This window comes from Rhodnius prolixus, unplaced genomic scaffold (genome assembly GCF_049639745.1).
Source record: "Rhodnius prolixus isolate KJV_2025 unplaced genomic scaffold, Rpr scaffold_18, whole genome shotgun sequence".
Taxonomy (NCBI): Eukaryota; Metazoa; Arthropoda; class Insecta; order Hemiptera; family Reduviidae; genus Rhodnius; species Rhodnius prolixus.
Genome location: NW_027411636.1, coordinates 137995 through 149337, shown reverse-complemented (window position 1 = coordinate 149337; position 11343 = coordinate 137995). Strand labels below are relative to the sequence as shown.

The 11343-nt window shown below is 33.2% G+C and overlaps 1 protein-coding gene across 1 annotated transcript; it reads left to right on the top strand.

Annotated features, from left to right (window-relative positions):
* Positions 1–3439: 3439 nt before the first annotated feature.
* Positions 3440–11333, top strand: Rab8 (RAS oncogene family member Rab8). Its single transcript, XM_074143847.1, has 4 exons — positions 3440–3684; positions 3949–4214; positions 4305–4445; positions 8088–11333. Exons 1-4 carry the CDS (start codon positions 3561–3563, stop codon positions 8178–8180), a joined length of 624 nt encoding a protein of 207 aa, XP_073999948.1. The 5' UTR covers positions 3440–3560; the 3' UTR covers positions 8181–11333.
* Positions 11334–11343: the final 10 nt, after the last annotated feature.

Here is an 11343-nt window from a genome sequence, read left to right as displayed (position 1 = left end):
ATAAGGGTTGATCGTCAAAAACTGCACGAAAAAGCGTAACGTTGAAAAACACCCAACTTTGACAATTTTTTTCTCTTTTTCTATAAAAGATAAAGTTCCCAAATTTTCTTTATAATATGGGGTAAATCCTCCTTTATAACTGTAATTTTTTTGCAACAACCTAGATCTGATAGATTTTGAGAAAAAAGATGCTGAAATGAGCAAAAACGTCATTTTTCAGAAATTGTTGTTGTTGTTCTAACCTTTACTGTAAACAACGCAGCGCCTAAACGCGTGAACCGATTTTCATGAATGAGGTGTCATTCGAGTCGGAATTTTATGTAGATTACATGTATTAGTTTTTATGAAGGTGAGGGATTAGATTAATTGTTAGCCTAATGGATTGGATTCTCAAACAGGTATTGCGGATTCGAATCTAACTGCTGGCCGTTAGATTTTTCTCTTTCCAGGAGCTTCTTCAACTCACAGTGAAGACCGGTGTTATTTGGCCGGAGGCCTGCTGTGCTATGTAAAAAGCTCCGAGCACCAATAACCTAGGGCCACATAAATAATAATTGTAGAAGTCATTTTCAAGAGAAACGCAAAAAATATACAAATTGTAAAGTGATACTTTCGGACAACTTCCGAATTCTTCGAATTCGAAATTTTTGTTCCATATTTTTTCTTGGCAATACTATATATAAACCCTCGTACAATTGTTCTACTGGACAGTTCTAACAGGTGGTGAGTCCGAACAATAAAAGCAAACAGAGGGAAGTTCTACCATCACTCTTCTTCCAAAAGTGTCCGTAATAGAATTTTCTGAAAAAATGTTCAAATAAAAGTTATAAACCATAAGAACTTAATGAGCATAGAAAATTTAAAGGAAAGAAATCGCCGCTTTCAACAAAAACAAAGTGAACTTTCTGCGATTTTTTAGATTTTAATTTTTTTTTCTTACTGCTAGATAAAAGAAGTGTTGCAATTAGATTAAATTCTTGGTATCATTTTTCAACATAAATATTCGTTTTAAAATCCTCTGCGACCGAAAGGTAGTTTTTAGAAAATGACAAGTGTGCATGTACAAGTGGGTCATTCCATGTCAAATCAACACAAAAAAAGACCATTTTTGACCTCACCATCTCGGATTTTCTTGAAATTTGGAACATGTGTACTATTGGTATAGACTTGGAAAAATATGAAATTTTACTGTGATATGTCAACTGGTTTATGAGTTACAGGGCTGTAAAGTTGCCAAAAATGGGCTGAAAAACAGGGAACCCCGTGTTTTTGAATTACTGTAGAAGCTTTCCTAATTGAGCTACAGACTTGGGATTGGTGTCATTTTATAGCATATATAATGCCCTTTCCTGTGATATGCGACACCATATGGGTTAGGATAAATAAAGTTTGTTAAATTTAAATTTAAAATTTTTTAAAAAGTACATATTTTAAAATTTTAAAATTAATTCCATGAATAGCTAGTAGTGCTATGAACCACTGGCCAAAATATTAATTTGGGACGACAATGGCTTCATTGTTAAAAAAATTTAAGACTAAAGCTCCTTTTCACGGAAAATATATTTTAATAAAATTAAAGTAATAAATAAATTGAAAATAGTAATAATGAATCAATGAATCATAATTAAAAATTATTAAGATTTAAAATATTGATTTTGAAATCATTTTTAGTAAATAATAATTATGATTACAGTAATTATTCATATTAATTATAATATATTATTTTAATGAAATTATGCAGTTAATCAAATTATACAAAAATAATTCAATTCAATACTATTGTTCAAGAACAGTATTTTTTGGCTGAGATAACAGCCTCTTTAAGTTGGTTTAAGTCGGCAAAGGGCCTTGTGATGGCGTAGGGGGTTCGGTAAAGAGACTGGCAGCTCGTGCTGCAGAAAATCAAATCCAAACTCACAACAACTTTTTGAGTGGACAGTAGAAAACATCACCAACAGAGACTTTGCATATTCAACCCAGGAAGACTATGTTGAATCTGAATGTTTTTTAAAAAATCGGTTTGCTCAAGCATTGGCTATTAAATAAACACAGCAACACAGCTGCTTTCATTCCCTGAAGAAAATCCAAAATATTGGTTAAAAACTTTTCTATGAACTCAGAAGCTTGCGAAATGGAAGTTTCAAAATTCCCTGATAAACTAAAATTAGCCGACATATCAGGTTATATCAGTGTAGTCTATAAAGAAACTGGTGGTTTGGATATGTTTTAGAGAAAAATGAAGAACTTGATGAAGTAATAGTAACTTTTCTTCATCCAGCTGGACCCTCTAAATCATCTCTTATCCAAGAAATGCTGATATTCTTTGGGTCTCAGTAGTGGATGTTTTGATAAAAATTGATCCTGTGACTCTGACTAGAAGAACTTACATATGTCCTAGAAAGTGATGCATGTCAAACAAATGAAGCCTTTTCAAGTTAAAATAATAAAGAGATCCTATTACTTAACAGTATGTTTTACTTTGGACTATTAGTGGAATTATTATTAGCATTATTGTATTAACATGAATTCAGAGTTGAAATAATCGGATTGGAGCTTTAGTCTTAAATTTTTTTAACAATGAAGCCATTGTCGTCCCAAATTAATATTTTGGCCAGTGATTCATAGCACTACTAGCTATTCATGGAATTAATTTTAAAATTTTAAAATATGTACTTTTTAAAAAATTTTAAATTTAAATTTAACAAACTTTATTTATCCTAACCCATATGGTGTCGCATATCACAGGAAAGGGCATTATATATGTTATAAAATGACACCAATCCCAAGTCTGTAGCTCAATTAGGAAAGCTTCTTCAGTAATTCAAAAACACGGGGTTCCCTGTTTTTCAGCCCATTTTTGGCAACTTTACATCCCTGTAACTCATAAACCAGTTGACATATCACAGTAAAATTTCATATTTTTTTAAGTCTATACCAATAGTACACATGTGCCAAATTTCAAGAAAATCCGAGATGGTGAGGTTCAGACCCCGTGTTGATTTGACATGGAATGACCCAAGTACTGATGTACATATGTATCTTAGGATGAATGCATGAAGTGATCACTCCAACTATGAAACAGAAAGACTTATAAAACTTTATCTTTAGCTTGCGTAGTCACTGCCTCTGGGAATTGATAGCAATTTAGAAATCAATTTACTTAGTGGTCTTTTTACTTTTTTATTTTCTCAAACACGGTTGCAACGATTTTCTAGGATTTTATCTGTATTTACAGAGCGAAAGAGATGAACTACATTTTTTTCATTAAATATTTTCTGACCTCCAAAGATACATATCCTAGATGAACACCTAAAACCTAGTGACTTCACCATTTAACCATTCTCAACGCAGCATCCCGAAGGACCAACCTGATTTTTGCTTAATGGTGAAACAAAGGTGTGTGTGTGCAGTACAGCGTACGACCACGGGGCGCGCTGAATTTGCCTCGTTGCCAGTAGTGCTGATTGTGTGGACTGAGAATTGCAGGGCTAGATCTAATAACCACTGGTTGATGAATGGTGCATTCAAGTTCTGTTCGTGTCTAAGAACTTTGCCGCACAATGGCCAAAACATACGACTATTTATTTAAATTACTGCTCATTGGTGATTCTGGTGTGGGCAAAACTTGTATCCTATTCAGATTTTCGGAGGAGAACTTTAACAACACTTTTATTTCTACGATTGGTAAGTGCATATTGGACAAATCAAACCTTCCACCTTCCTAACAAAATAACTTTAATCTTCCGATGTTTTCAGATGTAATGTAATTAGCTAATGAAGTTTAATTTAGGTTATAAATGTGAAGTGTATTTGTTTGTTATAAACTTTTTATGAAACAACTTTCTTCTATATTGTTAGACAGTGTAAACAACCCTTAAGAGTATTTAGTACTATATTTATAAAAGTTTCGAGAAGAAAAAATATTAATATTTAATACTCTATTTTCAGGCATTGATTTTAAAATCCGTACAGTAGAATTAGATGGGAAGAAAATTAAACTTCAAATATGGGATACAGCAGGACAGGAAAGATTTAGAACAATAACTACAGCTTATTACCGTGGTGCAATGGGTATTATGCTTGTCTATGATATAACTAATGAAAAAAGTTTTGATAATATAAAAAATTGGATTAGGAACATTGAGGAGAATGCCACAATGGATGTAGAGAAAATGCTGTTAGGGAATAAATGCGAACTAAATGAAAAACGACAGGTATCGTCAAAATGAATTTGTCGAAAATGAATGTTAATTAATAAACTAATGCGAATGTCATTTTGCAAGTAACTTTTAAATTTGGTTTAGGTTTCTAAAGAACGAGGGGAACAGTTAGCCATAGAATATGGAATCAAATTTATGGAGACCAGTGCAAAGGCATCTATTAATGTAGACGAAGCTTTCTTTATGCTTGCTCGAGATATTAAATCGAAAACAGAGAAAAAACTTGTGAGTTTTTTATTTAGTTTATAATTAAAATTTTTGTTAGATAGTTTTAAGAAGTTATTTAAAAAATCTACTGCGATTCTAATGTAATACTTTCTTTTTTCATTGTTTCCTGGAATCTGCTCGAGCAGAAGGTAAACAGATTTTGTGTTGAGCATGTTTTGGAGTTCACTTCATTTTATTGAAATTGTGTTTACTATATTTTCATATTAGCATGGTTCAGAGTTGTGTTACTGTTAATTGATTACGTTTTCAAACATTTTTGTTGGCTTTAAAAACATTATATTTCTTATCAAACTTCAATCACATTTTGTGGTAGGCTTAACTTCCCGATTAGAACTTACTCGAGTTCCCTTAAGCTAGGGGTGTCAAACTGGCGGTCCTGGGCTGCATGCAGCCTCCGAGGTAATTTATTGTGTCCCACAAAGTACTGAAATAATATAAAAATAGTAAAAGTTTTAATGAAGAAAATAGCGCTTAGGGAAGATCGAGGCAATGTACCCACAATTCCCAGTTTTCGTTAACTACTGAAGACGAATGAGTATACACGTGGCCCAAAGTCTTTCCTGAGGGCCTGTGGGCTTGTATAAACGCGCTGACTTAGTTCCAGGGACGTTTGGAAGCTATATGTTTGCTATTCTGAGTGGAATTCCTGAGTGATTCGGTTTTAAAAGACGAAGTAGGAATTCTCAGGACATATGCTTATTTAGGTGAGAAATATCCATAAATGTTTGCTGTACGAACTTTGTGTTATTTTTGGAGTACGTGTTTGTGAAAGCACCTATTTCCGTATATAAAATTAAATACTGCATTCAGTTCAAGATTGACTGATTACCATATGTCTGCCTTAATGAAGATTGTCTGTTCTCAGTCTCTGATTCCAGATATTGGAAATTAGGAAAAATTTGTAAATATGTTGTGGCCCACGTGAATCTTTCCTGATGCACCAAGTGGCCCGTGGTTTAATTGAGTTTGACTCCCCTGCCTTAACCTATTAGTGCTCAGAATTATAAATATCCTATATCTTGTTTTGGTTTGACTTTTCCTATTAAATGCTTGCAGTTTCCACTAAAAAAACAAAGTGTTTTTTCGTGAGGAAGTGTCTTGAACTGTAGTACTTCAGGGTACATGGATGCCTATTATTTAAAGTATGATATGGAAGTTTTAAGACAAAAGTTTACTTCTTAAACTCATATATTTAAGAATTAACAAGTTTTTAATTGAATATTATTGCTAAAAATAAATAAATGAAAACAAATTGCAAAAATGGTGCCTACAAATGTAAAGTTTCTAATCATTCTTTGTGTAAGACGTCTTTGCATTTATTGTAAAATGAACAGTAATGTGTTGACATGATTTACAACGCTTACATTGTGAATTATCTTTAACAAGAATAAGATTTTTCATGCCTCCTCTTTCATCTTAAGTGTGTGGATAAAGTATAATGAAGCACTGGATCAGAGTGATCTATTTGAACTACAGGACCTGAAACTACTCTTGAACTTCATGGCTCGGGCTGGTTAAATATGTAATATAACTAAACTCTGTTTAGACGTCCATTTTCTAAAAGCCTGTTTTGAAACTACTCCAAGTTCCGCCGACTCAGATCTTTTCGTTACCATGGCAAGCTCCAGAAGTCTCATAAGTAAGCTCCTACTTGGTAGATTTGTGTCATCTCCACAGACATTTATCTGTACCATTTGCAAAATTTAGCTTCTGATCTCATCTCATAGTTTGAAACTTATTTGTTTTCGTCAATTTCTAATGACTCGTTTAACTTTTGAGAGGTTGGTCGATTTTTGTTAAGACAATCATCATGACTTCAGAGTCATCGTACAAATGAAAAGAGTGCTTTAAAATCCTCAAACTTTCTCATTTTCGTAGCTCTGACTCAAGTGACTCTTGAGCTAGAGGCATTACCTATTGGTAATAGTAATAGTAGTTTTACTAGTAACTCTCAGTAGATAGGCCATAAATAAGTGGATTTGCAGCCGTTGAAATGGCTTATCTTTCTAACTTCTCAAATACAATCTCCTCCATATATGCCGACGATGCAGCTATCTTTTCCACTTTGTAGCCAACCGCAATCTTTAAAGTCACATCCAACTTCTTAAACGCTGGTTTGCCAATGGAGGATCAAGATAAACTAACAGAAATTCAAATGCATAGTACTTAATCTAAACTGAAAAAGTTTCTCTTATCTTTATCTAGACAAAATTTTTGGTTTCCATTTGGGATTAAGTAAAATACCTTCGGTCTTTACCTAGTCAAAACGATTACGTGGAACTTAACTAATACCAGATAAAAAATACTATAAGACTGCTTGCCAAATGAAGACTGCTCTCAATTGACTATCAAATAAAAATATATACCTGTTGCCTTACTTATTCCCTTATGGATATATGGACTCCCAACTTTACGGGGCAGCCAAACGATCGAACTTCAACCGAATAACAATTCCCAAATCCAGAATCTTAAGAATCATGTGAATTCTCCATTTCCTCTTCAACTTCAACTTCCACACAAATCTAAATATGCCCTTTGTCCATGACTTTTTATTTCTTTAACATTTATATTTGTTGCACTATTGTATGTAACTTCAAAATAAATAAATTCAAACCAAAAATCGAGTGGTTTATTTACGATTTTTTGAAATGGACAACGAAGCATGATTTATAATTTATTTTCAGTGCATGGTTTATGTGATTTGGTTCAATTGTTCATTTTGAGCCCCCCCCCCCCACCGAATTTGTGATTATATTTGGATCTCTGTTGAAAACAGTGGCTTGGCTGTTTTCTACGACATACTGACGATAATGTTCTAGATATGATTGTTATTTTGTTCAGTCATATTGTTATCCGCTTAGGAGAGAAATATTGTTTTTATGGTAGTGTATGAGTATCTGGGTTTATGGGTAACTCGGTCTGCTCTTGTCATCTTTCTTCCCAACATCTGCTTGATGAAATACTAAATCTGTATTACTTTATTTACTTATAGAGTAAATATCTCTTAAAATTATGAGGCCAAAAGAGTGTTTGTGCACACTTTAATTTACATTATCACACCCTTGATATAGCGAAAATAGATTGTTTATAGCATTCCCCATCTTTAATCCTAAGTGGATTCTCCATTCTTATTCCGGCATAGAAATTCAAAGAGTTCTTCAAATTTGTCCCATAGATAAACTTAGAATTATTTTTAGTTTAAAATAATAAAAAAAACTCCAAGTATGCCCCGTAGCTAAAGAAAGCACACTTTTTACTTAATTGAATGAAAGGAGATCTTTTCTTGTTATTAGTCTCTCACTTGTCCAATATGTGGAAAGCTGGGTTCAACTTCTTTAGTGACGAAGAAGTTAAGTGAATCCTTAATGATGACAATGTTACGGTCAAATATATGTTTCTCACTTTTTTTTCCGTTTTTCAGAAAGAATCTCTTTGCAGCAGTTGGGTTTAAGTGCACTGCCTATCTGTTCTCCTGGTAGTACCTCGAGAATGAAATGCATAGAGCGCTTTTAAAAAGCACTCTTTGTGGCAGCGGGATGGTTACACCCCTTCTCCCGCTCTTTTATTAGTCATTAAATATTTAATTCATTTTATTCGATTTTCGATTTTTAATAATATATTTTTTATTATTATTATTAGGAGGCAAGCAATCCACCAAAAGGAGGACATCAGTTAAAGGGAGAACCCAGCCGGAAACCGAACAATTGGCTATCGAAATGTTCAATTCTTTGACCATGGCAGCAGTTGTCTACAATAATAAATTTGTATCCGGTGCGATTGGAGTGTAGTGGACAATCAGTATGGTAATTCGGCCTGCCACTTCCTCTCACATTTTGAAGGACCAATAAAATTGCACAATCTCCTCCCCTTCTAGCCTGACTCAGTCTGGCAATGTGTATGGCGCAATCCAGATATTTACCCATTCTACATTATCCATGTTTAAAAAATAATAATATTAATCACAGTTTTATAAATGTTTATAAGTTTTTTATATATGTATAAAAAAATTAAATGTGGACAGATTTTTTTTTATAAATAATAAATTTATGTAGTGTGTACTCACTCAATCGTGGTAATAGAGGCGCGATTCCACGCCGCGGTAGATTAGTTGTTGCAGGATTTGGAACTTAGTGCTCTTATTCGATCTTAAGTTCCTGCCCGTTTTCTTTACTTTCTAGAGTCAGCAAGATGCTACTTAATATTGAAGGCTTGGCCCACGGAAATTTGAAGTCTTTCTAGTACTAAGTTACAAATAGAGCCTTTACTGCTAATCACAATAGTTCCATCTAAAATTAAACCATAGCTACACTTATGAATTTTCTGATGTTTTTTTCGATAACTTTGCACAATTCAGTAGTTGCCACTTATTCCTGCGTTTTGCCATCGATCCTGGCAATCTTCTTTACGAAGTGCTCGACTTTTCATCAGTAGAGTTATGTTCGCTGCCTAAAACTGTGATCGCTGTCATAAAACAAGTTTGCAGGCCATCTTGACTGTGCAAAAGTAAAACAAGAATGATTTTTTTTTTTAAATGGAATAATTTTTCTAGCGATTTCAATCGTCTTTTAGTTCAGGGTGACCATATTCCTGGTACGGTTTCGAGGATTACTCCTCACAGGCTAATCGCAATTTTTTTTTTTACTTTCCAATTGCCGATTACCAGGAGAATTCGAAAAAGGCAGAGAACAGGTGGTGTGGAGAAGGGGGGCCTGTTTGGGGGCATAAGGAGTAGGCACATTTGTTCTATCTTTCACCTCTGTACATGTCACCTAATGAGACGCGAAGGAGTCGCAAATGTTAACAAGCCAACAGAGTAATTTTATTTATTAATTTAAAAAAGAGCGTACTTGAAAGACTTTCATAACCTGTTATTCAGAGATACAACTTAGTCATCCGGATTCATAACACTTTTTAAGTACCACTTATGGGTCTTTCTCTCAAATCGATCTTGCCCTACTTGAGCTTGAGTGTAAAGCCCTATTACTGTTTACACTTTTAGGTTTTTATTGCAAATGTTTGCAAAAAAAAAAAAAAAGCATTTGTACTCAGTTCGTGAGTATCTGATCTTGGTCTCCATTCCCTGAAAGTTAAACTTGTAGGTTACGGTTGCTTACCGTGTCATTCAAAGCTTTGAACTCCTTAAGCACCTCCATATTTATCAATCAGTAAGGGACCGCTTTTGGCTTGCCATAATGGTGGCGACTTTACCTTAGCAACTTTGCTTACTTATCTCAGTGCAGCGTTCTATCTCTTTTCCCTACATAATTTTTTCGCGTCTTTGTTCCATATAAATGCCTCAAAAATCCACGTAACACTTTTTTCTTTGTCTGAAATTTTGTTGCTGTCTAAAAAAAACAAGTGAGAGCGCGATAAATATTTCTAAGCATACTTAGGTAGTAATTTTGCAAATAAACCCCCCAAAAAAGTATGTGTAGGCTCGCTTTGAAGTCAGAAGTATCTTAAACAGCATGGGAATGCGAAATTTTAGCGTTTAGTGATTGAAACAAAACAGAAGACGGGACTCATACGATTGTTTAAAGAATTTTACTTTAGACATAGCGAATTCTTCGTTCACTACTTTTGAAACAGTCTATAGAATGAGATTATATATCTGTTTTACAGTGTCAGCATTTACATTTTTGTTAACATTCTGAAAAGGAGATCGTATACGTCAGCTTTTTAATTTGTCCGTGGCGTCAGTCAAAAGAAATTTTGAAAGAAACTCAGCACGGACTAAAAAATGAAACTTTCTCCATACTAAAAGTACTTTTCATCTATTTTATTACTTTTAGTGTAACTTTATTCTTAACAAAACTTGTTCGATTTCATTATCATAAACTAATTACTAAAAAAACCGCTCCCGGTATATTAAGATGTTGGGCTCAGATGTAAGAATAGTTCCTGCAGGGTATGCGGTGCTGGTAACGCACGTCATAACATACAAAGTAAATAAAGTAACTATTATTTATATTCCGTCTTAATACTTGGCGGAGAGCCGCCGTGTCGATATTAAGTAGTTAGTGTTACTCAGTTTTTGCGTTCTATTTTATTAAATAAGAAGGATAAAAATTTAAAAAACATGTGCCTAACAGAGATTCAACAAAATTTTAGGCTGTAAAAATTATGCTGTCCTGTTGTTTTTTTCCTTTTAAATTATTTTTTTTATCTGGTAGTATTAGTACTATTCTCTCCTAAGAGAACTTTTAAACGAATTAAATAAAAAAATAATCGGAGTTAAACATGACATATACAACATACTGCTGGTGGAATTTAGTAGTGTGCTACTAAGGTGGGGAAAAAAAAATCTGGTTGACGTCAGGTCAATCAGAATGATTTCTCAAGATATAACTATATTTTGCTTGTTATCGCTTAAAATGCAAAGTCTCAAAACGCTGATAGAAAAACTTCGTAATTTTACCCTTCACAAGAAATTAGGAGATTTTGAGGAAGCATATTTGTTATAATTAGAAAAATAATATATTGTTTTATTCCATTTTTGTCAAATATATATTATGTATTATTTTTTGTTGTTAAATTTTTATTTACAGTGTGACCAACATTATTTGAAAAAACAAAAATATAGATAAATATAACATATATATTCATCACATATAAGACTATCGATAAAATTTTAATTATAGTCAAATATTTGTTAGTTTATAATTTGTATTGTACAGCTTTACTTCATTACAGTTTTAGCGGTAAGAATGAAACTCGCCCCGCCTCAATAATCTTCACTAAATATGTCAACTGCTTCATCTTAATGAAGTCATGTATGTATGTATTTTATACTGCTTATTAGTAATGTGGTATTAAATTGTTCTGTAAACATAGTTTGTAACACATTTGTATTATTTTCATTATTATATACCGTCTGTTTATAAACATATATTTT